We start from the raw sequence: 23512 nt of genomic DNA, 5'->3' as shown, positions 1-23512 counted from the left end.
GCAGTTCTGTTTCTCCTTGTAAATTACTAAATTGCCATTCCAGTCTGGAACTTAGATTCTTAAGACTCTATTGATACAAGACAAATCCAGTAAGTATTTTGATAAATCTGGCTTCTGAACGTATGCGTCACAGGGAAGTCAAAAGAGAAGAGGAAAACATGCATCAGTGATTCTCTGAGGATCTTGATCCTTGGGCTAAATTCTCTAGGGCTGGTGGTATGGGAGCAAAAGAACCTTCAGGTGAGGTTTAGGAAGTGAGAACAGAAGAGGTGTTCCTCAGTTTGGGGAGGAAGCGAGAAAGAAGGAATTAAGTTCCCAAGAATCAGTCCAGTACAGGAGAAGGAATGGAGTTATTTCAGCAGAGTTTCTGGGGTGAAAGCTCAAACTAAAATCAAGTTCACTTAAAAAAAAAATTGTCATTATCCTGCTGAAAGAAAACCTGTTGATCGTTTCTTGATTTTGCCATTTATGGGGGTAAAATCATGACGGATTGACATGAACAGTTGATGGAAAAAAAAAAAAATTGTACTTGCTGAACACCTGTGTGGCTTGACATTTGAACAGGCTGGAAATTAACCACCATTGTCCCCAATATAGCTTCAAAAAGGAGAAAAAGGAATAGAAGCAGTCTGGACTGTCTTGTTGCCTAGGGAAATTGTACAATGATGATAATAATCTCTGTATTGATATTACCCAAACTTCTCGAGAGTTTAAGGTTTAGTCTAAAAATTCAAAATAATCACTGTCTTCAAGTAGTTTTTAAATGTCCATAATACTGGATCTTGTTGTTTTTGCCCTGTGTTATGTTACATAACATTATTAATAGCTCAAACACATTTAAACTCATTATAAGATTCTGAGAACTTACAGAATGTCCATTCTGAATGAGACTGCCAGACACTAAATAGGTGACATGCAGTTGGGCTCCTGAATTTTCCTTTCGCTTCCTTTCAACGTAATCATAGAGCATCCTGTTACAAACAAAATGCACAAGTAAGTCATTAGTAAAAGTTTACCTTACCAACTCTTAATTCATGACTTAAAAGTTAGGTATAGTAAATCTGACAGTCCATCAAACATTATACAGAATATTTTTGCTCTGTTCACGGACAAAGAATTAAAAAAAGATGAATGGAACATAGAGGGTGGGGTCAACTTGTATACAGCCAGCACAGTGACCAAACAACTGAAATAAAAGAAATCTAATAATCGGTCAAGTGAGACTGAGCCTGCATTAAAGTGAAGTGAAGTGAAGTGAAGTCGCTCAGTCGTATCCGACTCTTCGCGACCCCATGGACCATAGCCTACCAGGCTCCTCCATCCATGGGATTTTCCAGGCAAGAGTACTGGAGTGGGGTGCCATTGCCTTCTCCGCATTAAAAGAAGACATAGAATGGCTAGAATAATCAATCAAGAATAAATTCAGTCACTATCTAGCCATGTGACCCTGGATAAAATAGTTTTTCTAGGCCTCTTTATATCCTGAGGTATAATTACAGAGGGCTGTATGAGATTGGCAGTTCTTTTACCCTGGGATTCATAACCCTTCACCCCTCAATATTGTAAGCAGAATGTGTGTTTTGCAAGGGTAAGGAAGTGGGGAGAAGGTGGAGATAGTTCAAGGTTTTCAACAGATTTGCAGAAGGATTACTCCAAAACATTAAGAACCATCTTGTAGATGATCACAACTGTCCTGCTCTGAAATTCCAATTTTAGGATCATTCAGAATCAATGCTGTTTCAAAACCACAAAGTAACAGTTTACTCACACTGCCCAGTATTCATTAACCTAAGACTGCCAAATATTCAATATAGAAATAATGTTGCTTTTAGTAACATTCCCTAAATCCGTTTTTATCCTTGCAATCTGACTGGCATCAGAAGCTGACTCCCCTCAATAACTTACAGTTTAACATCAAGGAAAGAGACATCATTTGCGTTGTTTATTTCAAGAAACATTTACCAAGCCTCTATAACATGTCATACTTCTGCCAAGGAAGGTTAGAAACAAAAGTTCCAAGAGAAACTCAGCCTATACTGTGGACTACTCTCTTGGCTTCCTTGATCCAATGCCTCACTGATCTCCTGCCACTCTTGAACTGGCTCTGCTCTACTTCCTGCACAGACTTGACTTCCTCCTCCTCTTCTGAACTGCTGGGGTTGTCTTCAGCTACTTTTTCACTCTATATTAGAGTGACCAATCATCTGGGTTTGCCTGGATCTGAGGTATTTACTGACATGGATTTTAGTGCTAAAACCAACAGTCTTGGGCACACCAAGGATGACTGGTCACCTTACGACATACTCTCCTTGACCCATTTCATTCATCCTCCTGGCTTTGTTTATTCCCAACAACATCATATGCTCAAACCATCCAAGCCAGAAATCTGGGAGTCATTATCCCTCACTTCTCCCAGTCTGATGAGGTGCCAAATCTTGTCAGTTTTACCTCCCAAGTAATTCTTGACTCCCTGCCCTCTAAATCTCTTGACTGGACTATTTCAATTCCAAGTGTCAATGCCTTCCTCACACCCCCTTCCCATTCACTATCCACAAGGCTGCCAAGGTGAAGTTTTAGAAATGCAAATCAAGTCATCTGTCAACAAAACTTAACTGGGTGGCTACTTCATGCTCTATGCCTTGGGGATAGAATAGTGAACAAAGCAGTCAAAGTTCTTACCCATTTAGAGTTTGTACTGCAGAAAAGAGAGACAAATAATAAGCAAACAAATAAGAAGTCAGATGGTAGTAAATCTATTGGGGGGAAAAAAGACTAGAAGAATAGAGTATCTAAGAAGTTTTGCTATTCATGTAAGATTAGGGAAGGCCTCATGAACAGAGCCCTGTGGGAAGTTACAGAGCCACCAATGTGGATATCTCAGCAAAGAATGTTCTAGGTAGAAAAAACAACAAATTCAAAGGTTCTGAGGCAAGAATGTAAGCAAGGTGCAAGGAACAGAAAAGGTAAGTGTGCTGAATAAGGAAGAAGGAAAGAAGAGAGCCAAGCGCCAGACATGTAGAGCTTTATGGCCCATCTAGGAAGGAAGTCATTAGAAGGTGAGGAGCACAAATAACATGATCTCACTTTTTAGGAGGATTTCTGACTGCTGTGTGGAGAATATACTATTAAGGAGCAAGGAAGGAAGCAGGAAGACCAGTTACAAGGCTACTGCAGTAATTCAGGCTAGAGATGATGGTGGCTCAGACTAGGGTGGTAGTAATTAGTGGATGAATTCTGGGTACATCTTAAAGGAAGAAACAACAGAATTTGCTGATGGACTGATTGTGAGGTATGAGAGAAAGAGAAGTCAAGGATGACTGGACTAAGCAACTCAAAGAATGAAGTTGTCATTCACTGAAATGGAGAAAAGCAGAAGGAAGTGATGGAGGGGGTGGGTGGAGAATAATTAGGAATTAAGTTTTGGGGCATGTTAAATCTGAGATGCCCATTAGCCATTAAATGCTGTTGAAAAGGTAGCTGGTTATTCTTATCTGAAGTATTACTCTTTGTTCAAAAGTTTTCAGTAGCGCCCTATCCCCTAAGGAGCCACAGGTCCATCAGTGACATGTAAGACTTTTCTTCTTCTGGCCCCTGTATTTTTCACCATTCTCCCATACTCACACTGTTTTCAGCCTTATGAAACATTCTGCAGTTCTCCTAGCTCTTTTGTATGCCCTTCCTTCTGCCTAGAATGTTCTTCTCAGACCTCATCTACCTAATTCCTCATCAAGACAGCAGCTCAGTTATTATCTCCTATGTGAAGCCTTCCCTAACACCACTAAGCGGGCAGGGCAGCCTTGCCTTCTAAGTTCTAACAGAAGCTATCCCACATCTGTTATTATAGCACTTACCACACTGTATTCTAATTGTTTATATATCTGCCATCCCCACTAGACTATAAACACCCTCAGGGGAAAAAAAAATCAGCATTTTTGTTGATTCCTCTCTCCTGTTCTCTTTAGTATTTCCTTCCATGCAGCAATTATGTTATAAAAGATGAGGAACACAGAGTCATGAACATTTTGGTTTATTTATGCTAGTTAGGACCATACCAGCAGAAGAAATGGTAGGCAGGGACTGTACCAAGATACTCTCAGCTTGCTGGTGAAATGCGTTGCCTTTTATCAACAACTCATAGTCTTGCTTGCATCATTACAGTCATTGTCCTCTCTCACCAGATCAACCAGTTCTGTTTTATATTAACAAGATGGTCAACACTGCACAAACTCTTTAAAATTTTCTGCATGTCTTTTGAATCTCTAAAACATGTTCATCTAATTTGATTATGTCAAACATCTCAGCAACTAAACATGCAAAATATTCTTAAATATGAATGACAATAAATATGACTTCCTACGAGATGCACTTCCTACCCACGATTAACTATACACCTTCTCATCCCTCCTGATCAGTTCCACCCATAATTTTCCCTAAGATATATAAGGTGTATAGTCTATATTGTCTTCTCTAATCTAATTCCTTCACAGCATTTTTACAGCCTGAAATTATCTTAAGTCAATGATGGGAAAGACCTTATCTGTCAAGTTTGCTGTTTTATAACAGAGCCTAGAATAATGCTAAAAATTACTAAAACCTGAAAAAATATTTCTTTATTGAATCCAGGCAAACAGTAACAACCATGCCCAGTCACTGCCCTCAGTGCCAACAATGATAATTTAAATGCTCTCACTACAGATAAGAGAAAAAAGGATGACAGGACACTCTAAGTCTGTTTTCTCATGTGTTAAAAGAGACTGATAACACCCATTATATTGGATTGTCATAAAGATTACATGAGATAAAGATTTGTGAAAATATCTACCACAGTGCCCAGTACTCACTCAACAAATATTCACTGGCACCTATTATGAGCTGGGAAAGATGGAAGACAAAAGGAGAAGGGTGTGGCAGATGATGAGATGGTTAGATAGCTTCACTGACCCAATGGACATGATCTGAGCAAATTCTGGGAGATGGTGGAGGACAGAGGAGCCTGGTGTGCTGCAGTCCCTGGGGATGCAAAGAGTTGGACATGACTTAATGACTGAACAACAATATTATGAGCCAGGTGTGAAGATACAATGATTGTGGCAGATTGTATTTTCCAAAAATGGCTGCCACAACATCTCCCATCCTTCATGCTCTTCTTCATCTTCCCACAGACAGGTGGAGTCATCCTCTCCCCTTGAATCTGGGAAGGCTAGAGATTCATTGTAACCAAAAGAATGAAGCAGACACACACTGCTTGACTTCTGAGGCCAGTAAGAAAAGGCAATCGGCTTCTGCCTTGCACTGGAATGTGAGTTTTTACAGCCATGAATTGCTGGGTAAGAAGCCTCACTACCTGAAAATATGCTCTTAAGAAGCCCAGGCCATATAAACAGGTCACACACAATGACTGGTCAATAGCCCCTACTGAAGTCCCAGCTGACAGCCAGCAACAACTGCCAGACATGAGACTAAAGATGCCTACACATGATCAGGCTTCAGTCACTGACGCCTCTCAGCTGAGGCACCAGACATCATGGAACAGAGACAACCATTCTCACTGCGCCGTGCCCATGTTCCAAACCAGAGGAATCTACGAACATAATAAAATGGTTGTTTCAAGTTGCTAAATCTGGGGGCAATTTGTTACAAAGCAACAGTAACTGGAACAGTGATGAACCTGACAAACATGTTCCCTGCCTTCATGGAGTTTATATTCTAGTGAAAGGAGGACATACAGTAAGCGAGAAAATGTCAGCTGGAAATAAGAATTATGAAATGCTGGAACACTGGATATCCACATGCAAAAGAATGAAGCTGGGCCCTTTCCTTACACCATATGCAAAATGATGCCTGAAAAAATAGTTATTATTTATAGTCATACCCCAGAGATATTGTAGGTTCACTTCCAGACCACTGCAATAAAGTGAATATCAAAATAAAGCAAAGCAAATAAATTTTTGGTTTCCCAGTGAATATAATAGCTGCTGCTGCTGCTAAGTCACTTCAGTCATGTCCAACTCTGGGCGACCCCATAGACGGCAGCCCACCAGGCTCCCCCGTCCCTGGGATTCTCCAGGCCAAGAACACTGGAGTGGGTTGCCATTTCCTTCTCCAGTGCATGAAAGGGAAAAGTGAAAGTGAAGCCGCTCAATGGTCCGACTCTTAGCGACCCCATGGACTGCAGCCTACCAGGTTCCTCCATCCATGGGATATTCCAGGCAAGGGTACCGGAGTGGGCTGCCATTGCCTTCTCTGTAATATAATAGCTATGTTTACATTATACTGTAGTCTATTAAGGGTGTAGCACCATTATGTCTACAAAACAATGTATACACCTTAATTAAAAAATAATTTATTGTTGACTTCCCTGGTGGTCCAATGGTTAAGAATCTGCCTTGCAATGCAGGAGACACATGTTCAATCCCTGGTAGGGTAAGTGAGATTCCACACGCTGCAGGGCAACTAAGCCTGCACATCACAACTGGAGAGTCTGAGCGCCACAACAAAAGAGCCCATATGCCACAAGTTAAGACTCGATGAGGCCAAGTAACTAATTTTTTTTTTAATTTATTGCTAAAAATGCTAGTCATCCTCTAAGCCTTTAGCAAGTCATAATCTTCTTGCTGATGGAGTGTTTGAAACATGATGAGAATTACCAAAATGTGACACAGAGACAAGAAATAGGCAAACGCTACTGGAAAAATGGCACTGATAGACTTGCTCAACTCAGGGTTACCACAAACCTTCAATTTGTAAAAAAAAAAAGAAAGAAAGAAAAAAATGTAGTATCTGCAAAATGCAATAAAGTGGAGTACAATAATATAAGGTATGCCTATACACATTTTAGGGCTTCATTTATAACCTACCTTGAACCAACATCTAATTTGAAAACTATAGTGTACTCTTACTGTGAGGAAGTATAATAAGAACAAAATATGTAGAAATGTTAAAGTGATAATTACTGATTTAAGAGCTAAGACTATAGACTTCTCAGAAGAAAACACAGAATTAAATCTTCATGATTTACTTGGGTTAGACTAAGCCGCCTTAGATACACTATAAAAAGCACAAGCAACAGAAGAAAAAAAATTGGACACTACAAATAATAAGAACTTCTGTGTTTCACAGGACACCATCAAGAAAGTGCAAAGACAACCCACAGAATGGGTGAAATCATTATCTGATCAGGGCAGTGTATCTAGAATATGTAGAGGGACTTCCCTGGTGGTCCAGTGTCTAAGACTCAGCACTTCCAATGCAGGAAGCTAGGGTTCAATCTCATATGCAGCAATTAAGAGTTTGCATACCGCAGCTAGGAGATCGCATGCTGCAACTAAAAACATCCCACGTGACACAAACAAAAAGGATCCCTCACGCTACAACTAAGACTCAGCACAGTCAAATAAATAAACAAATCCGGACTTGAATACATAAAGAACTCTTACAATTCAATAACAGTAAAGACAAAAAAAAAAAAAAAACCCATGGAAAAGAATGGGCAAAGGATCTGAACGTGTATTTCTCCAAAGAAGATACATGTATGGTCAATGAGCACAGGAAAACATGATCAATATCATTAGCCATTACAGAAATGCAAATCAAAAACATAATGATAAAACTTCATACTCACTAGGATGGCTAAAATTAAAAGACGGATGGTAGAAAGAGTTGACAAGAATGTTGAGAAAGTAAAACCTCATACCTTGTTGGTGGGATTGTAAAACAGTATAGCCACTCTGAAAAACAGTTAATCACCTCAGCTCCTCAAAATGTTACATATGACCCAGAAATTCCAATCTTAGGTATATACTAAGAGAACTGAAAACATATGTCTACACAAAAACTTGTACACAAATGTTCACAGTAGCATTATTCATTAAAGCCCCAAATGTGGAAACAATCCAAATGTCCATCAGTTGATGAATGGACAAATAAAATGTTGTATATCCATATGTTATGGGTTGATTTGTGTCCCCTCAAAAAGATATGTTGAAGTCCTAACCACCAGTACCTCAGAGTATGACCCGATTTGGAAACAGGGCCTTTGCAGATGTAATTAGTTAAGACAGGTCATACTGGAGTAGGGTGGGCTCCTAATCTACGACTGTATCCTTATAAGATGGCTATGTGAAGAGACAGACACCCAGGAAGAATGCCAAGTGACTATGAAGGCAGACAGTGGGGTTACACAGCTACAAACCAAGGAATGCCAAAGACTGCTAGTAAACCACCAGAAGCTAGGCAGAAGCAAGGAAGGATTTTTCTCTACAAGTTTCAGAAGGAACATGGCCTGGCCAACATCTTAATTTTGGACTTCAAGCCTCCAGAACTGAAACAATAAATTTCTGTTGTTTCAAGCCACCCATTTGTAGCACTCTGTTATGGCAGCCGTAGAGAACTTACACCATATAACGGAATGTTATTCAACCACAAAAACGAATGAAGTACTGACACATAGACAAACCTTAAAGATATGCTAAGTGGAGGGAATCAGACACACAAGATTGCTTATTATATGACCCCATTTATATGAAATGTCCAGGACAGGCAAATCTATAGAGAGAAAGTATATTAGTGGTTGCCTGATGCTGGGGGGTTGGAGGACAGGAATGATGAAGGACTGCTAATGGATGCAGGGTTTCTTTCCTGGGGTGATGAATATCTTCTCAAATTAACTATAGTGCTGACTGCACAACTTTGTAAATATATTAAAAATCACTGAGTTGTACAGTCTAAATAGGTGAACTGTACAATATATGAAATATATCTAAAGAAAGCTTTTAAAAAAATAATTATAAAAAAAATTAACAGAGACAGAGGAGTAGAGCATTAGGAAAGAGCTGTTACACGAAGTAATGTGTGAAATATGAGCTGAACCGTGTACAGTGAGGACAGCTGTGAAAAGAGTATTCCAGGCAGAGAGAATGGTACAAATTTCCTTGGGTGAGAATGGGCTTGGCATATCTAAGGAACAGAAAGGTAAATATGGCTAGAGTATAAGTGAGGTAGAAAGTGCTATGGGATAAAGTTGGTAGACAGGCAAAGGCTAGAATGTGTGTATTAATTCCATAAAAATTATAGGAAATAAGGGTAGCTACAGTAAAATTCCAGGCAACTTTATTTCATCTCCAGTCCTCAACATGCACCTTTAATCTCAATAGGCTTATATATTAGTAGTAATAGTTACCTCATTTCCTATTTAAACATTTATAACCGTAACAAACAATTACTCTTATGGGTATCCAGTCCTAAAGTTACCTGAACCTGCTAGGTTTGGGCCTGGACTAGTTTTAGCAAGAGCAATGTCAAATAGTCAAAATCAGTATAAACCTAGCCCTGAGCCAAGAGTTTTGTCTTGAAGGCATAAACATCTCAGTCAAAACTAGGGGACTTCCTTGGTGGTCCAGCGATTAAGAATCCATCTGCCAATGCAGGGGACACAGGTCTGATCTCCGGTTTGGGAAGATCCCACATGCTACGGAGCAATTTAGCCTGTATGTCACAGCTACTGAAGCCCTCATGCTCTAGAGCCCGGGCTCCACAACAGTGAGAAGCCTGTGCACTGCAACCAGAGAGTAGCTCCCACCTGCAGCAACTAGAGAAAGCCCACGCGCCAGCAATGAGGACCCAACACAGCCAAAAATAAATAAGTAAAACCCCTAGAAACTCTGTAAATACTTAACTGTTGTGCTGAGGAGCTGAGGAGGGACGTGAACCTCAAATACCTGCTTGGACTGGAGTGAGGGAGAGGGGCATGGGTCTAGAAATCAAGTTTCTACCTATACCTTATGTAAGGTAGACCCTCCTCTCAGCTAGTTTACCTCAGTTCCACAGGCAGGAGAGCTGGCCCAGGAGCCCCCTGAAGCGGGTGTTCTGGTGTGGCCTAGGTGCAAGCACCTGAGAGCGGGTGGCCACACGTATGTACACTAGACAGGGACATGAGGTTGGGGCTTTCCATTACAAATAAAGACTGAATTCCTAGTTGTAATTTTTAGTATGAATGTGAGATTTTTCTCCCTGCTTCTGTCACTAAGAATAAAAAAACTGCAATCTATCATAAAATAAACTCCTAAATCTGTCAAACAGCAAGCCAAATCAACCCATTCTAGAGATCAAGGATTTTTCTAAGACTCACAGAATGTTCCTATGATTCAAGGAATAGGGAAAAATCAGACCACCATCAGGAATAAAGCAAATGAAATGAGTATTTAACTCAATATATGTGCTCTCAGTCTATTCACCAGTTCCTACCCACTGGGCATTTGCAGGTGAAGAAATTTTGAAGTTAATCCAAAAGCCTGCCTTTTCCATTTTGGTTCCAAGTTGGACTACAAGTTTCAGCAAGGAAGGTGATAGGGCAAAATTCAAGAAGGGTAATACTCGGGTGTCATCCTAAACCCTCCCTTTTTAGCTTCTCTTAAATGTTCTCCCTGTCTTATACTGTTACACAGCCTGCGTCAAACACCTGTTGACCTCATTATGGAAGTATTTCAATAACACCCAGAGATGGGCCTAAGAAGCACATGTGAAAACGCAAAGAAGACGTTTGAGATAACAGACATATAAATCTGAGATGTAAACAGAACTGGCTAGACCATTTAATAAATTTTTTGAAATAACAAAGTGATTAACCAGAACGCAAGGCTACAAATAAATCCAATAAACATATCACCACACGTTTGTATACAAGTCCACCCATCTCTTAACTAATAGACAAAAGCAGTAAAAGGCAATAGAAACACTATGCTTTCCCATTTCCCTGGGTGGGGGATGGGGAGGTGGGGAGCAGAGTTCTAATCAAGAGACTCTCTGTAAAGCGAACAACAAAGTAAAAGAAAACAAACAAGCAAAACAAAAAGTTCCAATCTGATTAAAGTTAGTAATAAATTGTACTTACTGTTTGGCCTGATTAACATGAACCCCTAGTGTATAGCTCAGCCATTTGTATGTCACCTGCAAGAAGGAGTTTTTAAAAAAATTTCGTTAGATGACTGCAGAGTGCAGGTAAGCCCAAAGGGCTCCTAAAGATTCTGAGGCGATTATGCCTTATAAATTACATTAAATGCCACCCCAGTTTTGCCAAGAACCATCCATCTGGGAAGGTAGGACTCAGACATTTATTTTACAAAGAAGTCTGTATCACAGATTAATGCAAGAATCTAAAAACGTTGAATATACACAGAAAAAGCTCTCAATTTCCTTACAGTCCTTGTTTCACCTTGGTCCTTCTTTTCACATTTCTGTCCTTTTATGGGGCCACCACCAAAAACTGTCCTCGAACTCACTCAGAAACTAAGTTACTTTGGAGTGTACAACTCAGAAACTTCTGAAGCAAGTTGCATCCACATAAACATTAAAGGGCACAGGTGGTGCAGGGGTCAGGGAATGAGTGAAGTGGATGAATACTCTCTCAGAGGTTAGATTGGGAATTACTGGCATCAAGCTTTGCTCTTCCTTCCATCCTTCCTTGAACTGTCATTTGCCACTTCTTGGTAACCTGTCACCCTCTCGTCAAAGTTTTCCAACTCTAAACGCTGAGTTTCCAGTAATTAGAAGACTTAGCACAGGTTGGGCAAAGGCAGTGAGATGTAGAGGAAAGCACTACCAGAACAGAGAGAGACTGGAAAACTGATTATCCCTTGTGTGTGTGTGTTAGTCTCTCAGTCGTGTCCTACTCTGGGTGACCCCTTGGACTGTCGCTCCCAGGCTCCTCTGTCCATGGAATTCTCCAGGCAAAAATGCTGGAGCGGGTTGCCATTCCCTTCTCCCAGGAGATCTTCCCAACCCAAGGATCAAACCTAGGTCTCCTGAAGGCGGATTATCCCTTACTAACCACAAGTTATTTGGCCCCTCTGCTTTAACTACCTTTTCTAAGGCTATTTGCACTGACCTATGGGTCATTGTAAAAACATAAACGCAATAATGTATATCCAAAGCTCACAGTAGGCACTCAATCATCACGATTTGCAAAACGCTCTCACATCCATCGTCTCACTTGATCTTTACTTCCACCCCGTGAGGCAGGTCAAGCCTGAATCAGTAACAAACTTCCAGGAAAACGAAACCAACTGACGGTCAGATTAAACAACTTGTTACTTAACCCGGTCAAAACACAATTTCCTCAACTGTAAACTTGAGACTTCAAACGCCAACCACCTTGCCGGAAACGTGTAGAGACGCCTTAGAAACAACATCAATCAAGGCTCCTCCCTCCCCGCCCGACCTCCGTGGTCCATGGTCTGCGCAGAGCCCAGCACACCCACCCGAGGAACCTGGATCTGCCGGAGGGGCAGAGGTCCCCCCCGGCGAGTCCTCGCTCTGCCTGGGGCACCAGGAGTGGGGACGATCTCCACTGGACCAGCCCCATGCGGCCACACGCAGAGGGATCAAGGCCCCTACAGCCCTCGCTGGGCCCAAAACCCCAGTCGCACGCCCGCATTCCCCAGTCCTAGCTCCTCACGATCTTGTTCTGGTCCGTGACGAACTCGTCTATATTTTCCAGATAAAACTGGTCCGCCATGGTACCGCGGCCGCAGCTGAGCTCCGCTAGCCGCCACAACCGCAGCTCCCGCCGGCGGGAAACGTCTTTTCTCCCTCCCAGGTCCCAGGTCGTTTCCCACGGCAACGAAGGCGACGCGCTACGGCGGCCGCTCGAGGGTCAAACTAGTCTCGGAGACGGCGCAGGCTGAAGTAGGTGGAGCTAATAGGAGCTGACGGAAGTGAGGAACGAGGAGCGCAGGCGTGGTCTGGAACGGTTGACTGTAGAACCCTAGTGTCAAACCCAGGCTCTGGCAGTCCGTGGCTGACGCACCGCAAAATACCTCACCTCTCTAGGGACTGCGGTCTTTCCACCCGTAAACTGATAAAATAATCCTTGCCCTGTCACACATTTAGTCAATGAATATTAATTAGGTACCTAGTCTGTTTCCAGCCACTTCCTAGGCACTAGGACACAGCAGTGAACAATAAAGACAGAAATAAATATTTTAGTAAAGTCCTGCCAGCTGGGATAAAGTACTGCCTGTTATAATCTCTCAGAATTGAGAAATTAGGGAAAGTTTTCCAGAATGGATGAGAGAGGGGGTGTTTGCTGGGAAGAGAATAGTTTTCATTATAGTTGAAATGTTGGAGAAAAGGACACGAGGAGAGATGAGACGAAGGAAGAAGCCAAACTATGCTGTGCCTACAAGGTTGCGTGAAGAGGCACGTGAACTTTATTCTCAAGAATTGGGGGATTTCAACTAAAATTTCTTCTAACATCAGCTAAAAAAAAAAATCCTTCCGTATAAGTTGTGTATTTCAGTAGGGCAGCACAGTGAATAATAGAGCAGGCACTAGAGTTAGACACTGGATTTGAATCCTGGTTTTGATATTTGTTGTGTGAACTTAGGTAAGTTGCTTAACGACTGCAAGCCTGTTTCCCCATCTATAAGATGGATATAGTAATAGCACCCACTTCAAATGTTTGTTGCAACATGCATTCATTCAGGATATAGTTAGCAAAAGCCTAGTAGGGGCCAGGCATTGTTCTGCAGATACAGCTGTGATCAATAACACAGGGAACCTGTCCAAATGTAGCTTACATTTTCTTGGAGATTTTTGAGTGAGGGATAATAGTAGCTTAAAATAGTATCATTTGTACTAGAAATTGAGAACCGAGTAACTTGGTTTCCTTTTGTTTTTGAGTCAGCAAAACCCGCTAAGGAGTTAGATGAGTACAGAATGAGAAAGACGGTAATAAAAAATGCCTAGACTTGGAACCTAAATCTATATGTCACTAGTGATGTCTTTGACTGTGAGATATGAAGACTGAGAGAAAGTGCAGATGAGAAAATTAAAGAATTTTATTTGGCCAGAGTTATAAACCAGATAGTATATACATAACCCTCGTGCCATGCCTGCACACAATGAAATCAACAGTTAGTATCTGTACTTGGGATTGGCGGGCATCTCGGTGGCTCAGATGGTGAAGAATCCACCTTCGATGTGGGAGACCTGGATTCGATCCCTGGGTCAGGAAGATCCCCTGGAGAAGGAGATGGCAACCCACTCCAGTATTCTTATCTGGGAAATCCCATGGACAGAGGAGCCTGGAGGACTCCAGTCCATGGGGACGCAAAGAATTGGACACAACTGAGTGACTAACACACTCTCTGGTGACATTGGGCAGAGGAGTGAAAGAGGCACAAAAGCCAGATTTCAGTGGGTTAAGGAGTGAGGAAGAATGAGAAAAGGAACTGAAGATAGAGCGTAGAGACAACACTGGCTAATTAACTCTGTAAAACAGAGAGGAGAGTGGGGTGAGGATCATGACTTTCACAACAAGTCTGCCTAAACAACAGGGGTGGGAGGTGGTGGTGGGTGTTTGTCTGGGAAGGAAGTATGATAGGCCTTCTGGAGTCTTTTCTATGTGGAAGATCCTCAGTCAGGATTGCCTCAGAAACTGCAGGCCTGAATCTGCAGGAGGAGAGCATGTGACACATCCTCAATTCCCATTCAATGGAAATTTTTCCAAGGGCCTTTTTCCCCCTGGATTCCCAGCACCCAGCATGGCCATCGCTGGCAGAGCATAGGCCCTTAACAAATATTTGTTGACTGATAACTAAATGGAAGAATGAGTAGATGGATGGATGAATGGAATTGAATTAAACATCGTTCTGCTCTATAATCCCTTTTGTTGATTTTTCAGAACATTGTTTGTGGAAGGTGTTGTCTTTCCTTTCCATCCACCTCTGAAATGGTTACAAAGTCTGTTATCAAAGGGATCATTAGTGATAAGTTAACTGGGGAGATTCAGCTGCCTTCAAAGTCCCAGTGATCAGAAGTAGGGCACAAGGGGTGAACTTTTGTGGACAAAAGTCAGGACCAAGCCCAGATCCTAAACAGGCTTGAGACTTGCAAAGAACACTGCTGCTGGAGACCCCAAAGGGAGTAGCCATGCATTCCTACATGTACAATCTTTATAGACAGGATTTTATCTAGTAAACACTCCATATACTTTGGGTTGACTAATTTGAAGCATCTTACCTTTCAGTATTTCTTCCAAGACTCCACAGAGTAAGAGACAAAATCAGATGGTAGTCTCTCCCCAAACTGATTCTCCTCATCTCCCTGTTCCCTATCCCACGAGGAAATGCCTCCATCATCCTTCTTATCTCCCTGGACCTGCTCTGTTTCAGACCTTCCTTATCATCAGTCTGTTTTTAAGTTGTTTTTCATCATATAAAGGAAATGCATGCTCACCCACATCTTCTCTAGCCTGATCTCTGTTCCAATCTTCCCCCAACCCCCATCCAGGTCCCTCTTTAACACCAGTTCCAGGATGACATTTCTAAAACACAGAACTGATGATGTTGTTCCTGGCTTAAAAAACCACAATCCAATTTTAAAACATTGCCCCCCAGAAGTGCTCTTGTGCCCTCATTCTCTGCTTACCAAACAGTCCCTATTCTCACCCCCAATACCAGGCAACCATGGGTCTGCTTTCTATCTCTATAATTTTGTCTCTTCTATAAATTTCATATAAATGGAACCATAAATATGTAGTTTTCTGGGTAGGGTTTCTATTATGGACTGAAGTGTTTCCCCCCCCCCATAAATTCATATGTTAAAGTCCTAGCCCTTAGTAGCTCACATTATAACAGGGTCTTTAAAGAGATAATTAAGTTAAAATGAGGTCATTAGGGTGGGTCCTAATCCCTGGTGTCCATATAAGAAGAGGAAACTAAGACAAGCAATCCACTGCAGATAGAAGACCATGTGAAGACACAAGAAGAAGATGACAAGATGACCATCTATAACCCAAGAAGAGAGCCCTCAGAGGTCAACCCTGATAACACCTTGATCTCGGACTTCTAGCCTCCAGAGTTGTGAACAAATAAATTTCCATTGTTTAAGCCTCCCAGTTTGGTACTTTTTTATGGCAGCCCTAGCTCTCTCATTAGCAAACTAATATAGCTTCTTTCATGTAGCACAATGTGTTTGAGCTTCTTTTAAAATAGTGTAAATATTAGTAGTTCTTTACTTTTTGTGCTCGGTAGTATCCAATAGATGTACCATATTTTGTTTATGTATTCACCAGTTGATGGAAATTTGAATTACTTCCAGTTGTGGTGCTAAAACTCGTGCTAAAAATTTGCATACAGGTCTTCACATGAACATATGTTTTCATTTCTCTTGGGTAGATCCAAGAGTTTTCAAGATCAAGTTTAAGTTTATTACTTCTTCAACCTCACCTCTCATCCTTCATCACTTCTTACCTTTACTTCAGCACCAGAGATTGCTCATAAGTCCTTGCATATACTATTCTATTTCTCACTTATAAGTCTTTACATCCATGATATCCTCTCTGGACTTTTGTTTCCTCATGGTAAAATGGAGATAATAATCAGACATATTGAGTTTGAGATGCTAGTGGAATAAAATCTAAGTAATAGTACCTCTCATCTACACAGTGTTTTACACAAGTTTTCAAAGCTTATTTACATCCTTTATCTCCTTTGATCAACCCTGTCCAATAGTCAGGGATTATAGGTTAGTAGCTATGACTGTGAAAGATAGTGAAAGTTGCTCAGTTGTGTCCAACTCTGCGAGCCCATGCACTATACAGTCCATGGAATTCTCCAGGCCAGAATACTGGAGTGGGTAGCCTTTCCCTTCTCCAGGAGATCTTCCCAACCCAGGGATCCAAACCAGGTCTCCTCATTGCAGGCAGATTCTTTACCAGCTGAGCCACAAGGGAAGCCCAAGAATACTGGAGTGGGTAGCCTATCCCTTCTCCAGCAGATCTTCCTGACCCAATAATCGAACTGGGGTCTCCTGCATTGCAGGCGGATTCTTTACCAACTGAGCTATCAGGGAAGCCATGGCAGACTGTAAAAAGGGCCAGAAATTACTCCCTTCCCTCTGTCTATACCTTTTGAAAGCATCCTCCTACCCTGATTCTGGTTTGGTTTTGTGATTCTCTTTGACTAGAAACATGCTTGAGTACAGGGGCTTCCCTTCTCTTTATTGCATGAGGAGTCCAGAGACCATCATGGGGATGAGCCTAGATTAGGCTGCTGGAGGACAAGAGGCCCCCCTGGAGAAGAATGAAGGTACTCCAAATATGTGAGTGAGGTGACTACCCAATTCACCAGTGGACCATAGATCCAAGGAGGAGCCTAGCATAGATGTGTTGAGCTAACCAACACCAGGTGACGTATAGCATCTGAGCTAAATAAAGTGATCATAGATTTTAAGACACAATGTTTCAGGTTGAGTCATTTTATATCAATGCTAATTGATACAGATATTCAGTACAATAAAGCTTTGAAGCTAAGCAGTCTGGGTTTGAATTCTAGCTCTGCCATCTACTAGCAGCATGGTCATGGGCAAGCTATTCCATCTTTCCAAGCTTCAGTGCCTTCATCTGAATAAAGAGGGTAATGGTAGTGCCCATCCCTTGGGGTTGCAAAGATTCAGTAAGATGATAGATGTCAGGCATTCTCTCACGTGCTACTGGGCTCAGTATAACTCCGAGAGGGAGCTATTGTTCATATGAGTAACTAAAGATTAGAAAACTAAACTCCCAGATGTTTAGTGACTTTCTCCAAGATCACACGGCCAGAAAAAGACTGAACCTGGGGCTCACACTAGGACTTCATGACATCCGCCAAGTTTAGGATTCATGATAGATAGTGGAGGAGATTGACTGGTGGTTGGGAGGGTCATTCACTGTCCACTTGATGACAGATTTCATACTAGTCTCAGTATAAAAGCCAAAATAGGCCAAAGTTAATGAATGATCAAGCTGAAGTTTTATGAAGATGAATTTGGTAACACAAAGTACAATTCACTAGCAGGCATTGATGGTCCCATATCTTCATTCTCTGAATTCCATGTCTATCCAGGTCTGTGTTTTGTTGGCACTGTTTCTCAAATCCACTCTTTTCTTTCCATTTTCTTACCTTAACCTGTGCCCCTTTCTGAAGCTTAACTTCCTATGGTGTGTCCTGTTCCAATCCTTTCTCTTCTGCCTGAAACTTCTACACTTTGGGCTCTGTGCTAGTACGTCACTGATGCTCACCACAGGACAGATTCTGCATGTGGGTTTTACCCAGCAGCTGGCTAGATGGCTTCCAGATATGAAATGGAAGACCTCAAGACATCTCATTCAGAAAACAAAGGGCCTACAAGGATCTGACCAGTTCTGCAGGCAGTATCCAAAGCCTAGTAAAAGACTGGCAGGTACGTACCATCACTGAGCAGCAGATGGCAGTGTCAGCCCTTCGTCATCTCCCATCAGGAGCCGCTGGTGCTCCTTTTCACAGGAAGAATAACAAGGAAGATAGGGCCTTAACAATCAATTAGAAAACACTCTGTGGTCAAACTTTAACTGATTTAATTGCCTGAATTGAAAGAAAAAGGGATTTCATATAAAAATAGAGTTTCAGGCTTTATTTATTAATTCAAACATCCAGCTGCCATCTTTTGTCCAGCCTGTGCTACCCTGTTCAGTTCAGTTCAGTTGCTCAGTCTTGTCTGATCTGTGGCTCCATGGACTGCAGCACGCCAGCCTTCCCTGTCCATCACCAACTCCCGGAGCCTGCTCAAACTCATGTTCATCGAGTCGGTGATGCCATCCAACCATCTCATCCTCTGTCGTCCCCTTCTCCTCCTGCCTTTGATCTTTCCCAGCATCAGGGTCTTTTCCAGTGAGTCAGTTCTTCACATCAGGTGATCAAAGTATTGGAGCTTCAGTCCTTCCAACGAATATTCAGGACTGATTTCCTTTAAGAGTGACTGGTTTGATCTCCTTGCAGTCCAAGGGACTCTTGAGTCTTTTCCAACACCACAGTTCACAAGCATCAATTCTTTGGTGCTCAGCTTTCTTTATAGTCCAACTCTCACATCCATACATGACCACTGGAAAAACCATAGCCTTGACTAGACAGACCTTTGTTGGCAAAGTAATGTCTCTGCTTTTTAATATGCTGTCTAGGTTGGTCATAGCTTTTCTTCCAAGGAGTAGGCATCTTTTAATTTCATGGCTGCAATCACCATCTTCAGTGATTTTGGAGCCCAAGAAAATAAAGTCTGTCACTGTTTCCATTGTTTCCCCGTCTATTTGCCATGAAGTGATGGGACCAGATGCCATAATCTTCGTTTTTTGAATGTTGAGTTTTAAGCCAGCTTTTTCACTCTCCTCTTTCACTTTCACCAAGAGGCCCTTTAGTTGTTCTTTGTTTTCTCCCATAAGGGTGGTGTCATCTGCATATCTGAGGTTATTGATATTTCTCATGACACTGTACAGGAGGCAGTGATCAAGACCATCCCTAAGAAAAAGAAACACAAAAAGGCAAAATGGTTGTCTGAGGAGGCCTTACAAATAGCTGAGAAAAGAAGAGAAGTGAAAGACAAAGGAAAAAAGGAAAGATATACCCATCTGAATGCAGAGTTCCAAAGAATAGCAAAGAGAGATACGAAAGCCTTCCTCAATGATGAGTGCAAAGAAATAGAGGAAAACAATGGAATGGGAAAGACTAAAGTTTTCTTCAGGAAAATCAGAGATACCAAGGGAATATTTCATGCAAGTTCAGTTCAGTCGCTAAGTTGTGTCTGACTCTTTGCAGCCCCATGGACTGCAGCACGCCAGGCTTCCCTGTCCATCACCAACTCCTGGAGTTTATCCAAACTAATGTCCATTGAGTTGGTGATGCCATCCAACCATCTCATCCTCTGTCGTCCCCTTCTCCTCCTGCCTTCAATCTTTCCCAGCATCAGGGTCTTTTCAAATGAGTCAGCTCTTCGCATCAGGTGGCCAAAGTATTGGAGTTTCAGCTTCAACATCAGTCCTTCCAATGAATATTCAAGACTGATTTCCTTTAGGATGGACTGGCTGGATCTCCTTGCAGTCCAAGGGACTCTCAAGAGTCTTCTCCAACACCACAGTTCAAAAGCATCAATTCTTCAGTGCTCAGCTTTCTTTACAGTTGAACTCTCACATCCATACATGACTACTGGAAAAACCATAATAAAGATGGGCACAGTAAAGGACAGAAATGGTATGGACCTAACATAAGCAGAAGGTATTAAAAAGAGGTGGCAAGAATACACAGAACTATACAAAACAGATCTTCATGACCCAGATAACCACGATGGTGTGATCACTCACCTAGAGCCAGACATCCTGCAATGCGAAGTCAAGTGGGCCTTAGGAAGCATCACTATGAACAAAGCTAGTGGAGGTGATGGAATTCCAGTTGAGCTATTTCAAATCCTAAAAGATGATGTTGTGAAAGTGCTGCACTCAATATGCCAGCAAATTTGGAAAACTCAGCAGTAGCCACAGGACTGGAAAAGATCAGTTTTCATTCCAATCCCAAAGAAAGGCAATGCCAAAGAATGTTCAAACTACCGCACAATTGCACTCATTTCACATGCTAGCAAAGCAATGCTCAAAGTTCTCCAAGCCAGGCTTCAACAGTATGTGAACAGAGAATTTCCAGATGTTCAAGCTGGATTTAGAAAAGGCAGAGGAAACAGAGATCAAATTGCCAACATCCGTTGGATCATAGAAAAAGCAAATGTCTATAGCAGCATTATTCATAATGGCAAAAATATGGAAAAGACCTTTAAAAAAACAAAAATCAACAGAGTAAACTTGAAGATCTAATTTGCTTTATTCGATTGTTCTCCTGCCAATGCAGGAGACATAAGAGAGAGGGGTTTGATACCTCGATTGGAAAGATCCCCTGGAGGAGGGCATGGCAACCCACTTCAATATTCTTGCCTGGAGAATCCTATGGACAGAGGAGCCTGGTGAGCCACAATCCATGGAGTCAGAGTCAGACACAACTGAGTGATTGAGCATGCATGCAATGAATCATGAATCCAGCAGCAAATAGCGTATTTACTAGATAGGATGCACTCCAAGGAGTTGTACAAAATGGAAGGTCTTTTTAGGTAGAAAAAAAATGGGACAGGACAAGGAAGTTATTTCCAAAGGAAAAGAAAGAATTGTTTCAGGCTAGGTCACCTTCCCTTGGTGAGCAGCACAGGGGGAGTCTTATCACAATTATTACCTCACTAGTGTTGACGGGAAATTCCAGATTGACAGGTTTACAGTTCCACTCCTGGGTATGGTTGAAACTGCATTCAGGTTAGGTATACACGCTTGGTGAGGTTTAGCAGAAGTGACTCCATTTTGGGCTTATTTATTTTTAACAGACCCAAATGTCCATTAACAAATAAATAAATAACAAAATCTGGTATGCAAGGGAGTAATATTCAGCTGTAAAATGGAATGAAGTACTGATACGTGCTACATCATGGATGAACCTTGAAAACATTATGCTAAATGAAGCCAGTTACAAATGACCACATACCATATTATTTGTATGAAAGTCCAGAGTAGGGAAATCTGGAGACAGAAAGTTGATTAGGGATTGCTGTGTCCTGGGAAGGGACGAGCGACAGGGGAATGATAGTTAAATGATATAGGGTTTTTCTTTTTGAGAAGATAGAAATATTCTAAAATTGACTGTGACAATGATTGCACATACCTATGCATATATTAGGGCTTCCCACTTGGCTCAGTGGTAAAGAATCCACCTGCAGTGCAGGAGTTGCAGGAGACAATGGTTGGATCCCTGGTCAGGAAGATCCCCTAGAGAAGAGAATGGCAGTCTGCCCCAGTATTCTTGCCTGGAAAATTCCATGAACAGAGGAGCCTGGTGGCTACAGTCCCTGTGGTCACAAAGAGTCTGACACAACTAAAGCAACTAAGCACGCACACATGCATATACTAAAATGTGAACTGTATAATGTAAATGGGTGAATTATATTTCAATAAAGCAGTTAAATTGGAAAAGACTCTGATGCTGGCAAAGATTGAAGGCAGAAGGAGAGGAGGGCAACAGAGGATGAAATTGCTGGGTGGCATCACCAATGCAATGGACATGAACGTGGGCAAACTCTGGGAGATAATGAGGGACAGGGAGGTCTGGCATGCTGTAGTCCATGGGGTGGTGAAGAGTCAGACACAACTGGGCAATTGAACAACAACAACAACAAAGCTGTTAAAACACTGGCAGAAACAAAGGGAGCCAAGGCAGGTACAGCCTCAGCCCAGATCATGCTACAGATGCAATTCAATAAGAACAGCTCTGCCACCCATACCCTTGCTCTGAATATTGGACCCAGAGGCCACTATTGACTGTTGATCTTGCTGCCCCCAAACCTAGATGTTACAACTACTGCCCCCACCACTACCAAAATGAATTCTCCATTGTCCCTGCTTACTTGGAATACAAATGTCTTATTCTAAGTTCTGGGATAATGTACCTGATTGATTGAGTCTGGATCATATGTGCATACCCTAGCTGTAAGAAGGGACTGGGAAAGCAAATATCTGGCCTTCATCACTTCTATAATAGGAGATAAGGTCTGCCCCTTCCAAGATTCATATGGTAGACAACTCTCCAAATACAAGAAAAGGGTTTCAATGTTGGGCAAATGAGCAAACCAAACAAAAATGAACATCTTGGCCTCTGTACATATGTATGCTTGCTAAGTCACTTAAGTTGTGTCAGACTCTTTGAGACCCTATGGACCGTGGCCCTCCAGGTACCTCTGTCCATGGGATTCTCCAGGCAAGAATACTGGAGTGGGTTTCCATGCCCTTCTCCAGGGAATCTTCCCAACCCAGGGATCGAACCTGTGTCTCTTACATCTCCTACATCGGCAAGAGGGTCCTTTGCTACTAGTGCCGCCTGGGAGATAGGTGTGAAAGTGAAAGTCACTCAGTCATGTCCGACTCTTTGTGACCCCATGGACTATGCAAACCATGGAATTCTCCAGGCCAGAATACTGAAGTGGGTAACTGTTCTCTTGAAGCCACCTCAGTTAATATGCAAATATTCCAAGGGACTTTCCTGGCAGTTCAGCAGCTGAGAGTCCTTGCTTCCACTGCAGGGCACTTGGGTTTGATCTTTGGCAGGGAAACTAAGATTCTGCATGCTGCAGGGCGCAGCCAAATAAACAATTCTGATATTCCAGATTAACTTGTCTTTTAAATGCTCATTCAGTCATGTATGCCTGCAATCACTGTGAGAATTTATTAAGAACCTAAAAACTCTTTGTTAGCTCCATGCTAAGTCTCATGGAATCAGAAACAAATAAAACACTGACCTGGACCTCAAGATGATCACTGTGAGCAGGAGAAAAAAGATGGAGTGTTATGGGTCACAGGCTAAAAGTACAAGGAGTGAAACAGGGGTGCACAGGAGAGACTGGTCAGCTGTCCTTGGGGAGAAGGTTAGAGAGACTTCACAGAGGAGATGACCTCAAGGAAAATCTTAAGAGGTGGGTTGATGCCTTACTAGGTGGAAGGGAGTATAAAGGGGCCTTGTACACCAAACACAGGGGGAAACCAGGAACAATGCTAGGCTGAAAGTTTGGGGTGACTCAGGGCACAGCAAGAGCAAGTGGAGAAGTCACTGGGACCAGATCAGACCAAACAGTTTGGTATTCCCTCTTT

At 42.1% G+C, this 23512-nt stretch overlaps 1 protein-coding gene and 1 non-coding gene across 6 annotated transcripts in view; one reads left to right on the top strand and one right to left on the bottom strand.

Moving 5' to 3' along the window:
* POLD3 (DNA polymerase delta 3, accessory subunit) overlaps positions 1–23512 on the bottom strand; it is an 83050-nt gene that overhangs the window by 29526 nt on the left and 30012 nt on the right. Inside the window, exons 1-3 of one of the 5 annotated variants that reach the window (XM_081539610.1) lie at positions 12255–12554; positions 10889–10944; positions 869–971 (exon numbers count right to left, since the gene is read on the bottom strand). In XM_081539610.1, the coding sequence (XP_081395736.1) occupies positions 869–970 (102 nt within the window). In that variant the 5' untranslated portion in view covers position 971; positions 10889–10944; positions 12255–12554. Of the gene's footprint in view, positions 1–868; positions 972–10888; positions 10945–11789; positions 11879–12254; positions 12555–23512 lie in introns of those variants that run through there. The other 4 variants (XM_081539608.1, XM_081539613.1, XM_081539611.1 and 1 more) reach the window with 4 other exon arrangements.
* Positions 389–505, top strand: LOC145528063 (small nucleolar RNA SNORA69). The gene has a single exon (XR_014070135.1). It is a non-coding gene; the product is annotated as a small nucleolar RNA SNORA69 (small nucleolar RNA).

The sequence above is a fragment of the Giraffa tippelskirchi genome, chromosome 11 (genome assembly GCF_054371585.1).
Source record: "Giraffa tippelskirchi isolate mGirTip1 chromosome 11, T2T-mGirTip1v1.2.pri, whole genome shotgun sequence".
NCBI classification, from domain to species: domain Eukaryota; kingdom Metazoa; phylum Chordata; class Mammalia; order Artiodactyla; family Giraffidae; genus Giraffa; species Giraffa tippelskirchi.
Note: the sequence above shows the minus strand (reverse complement) of the source record. Positions and strands in the feature narration are given on the sequence as shown.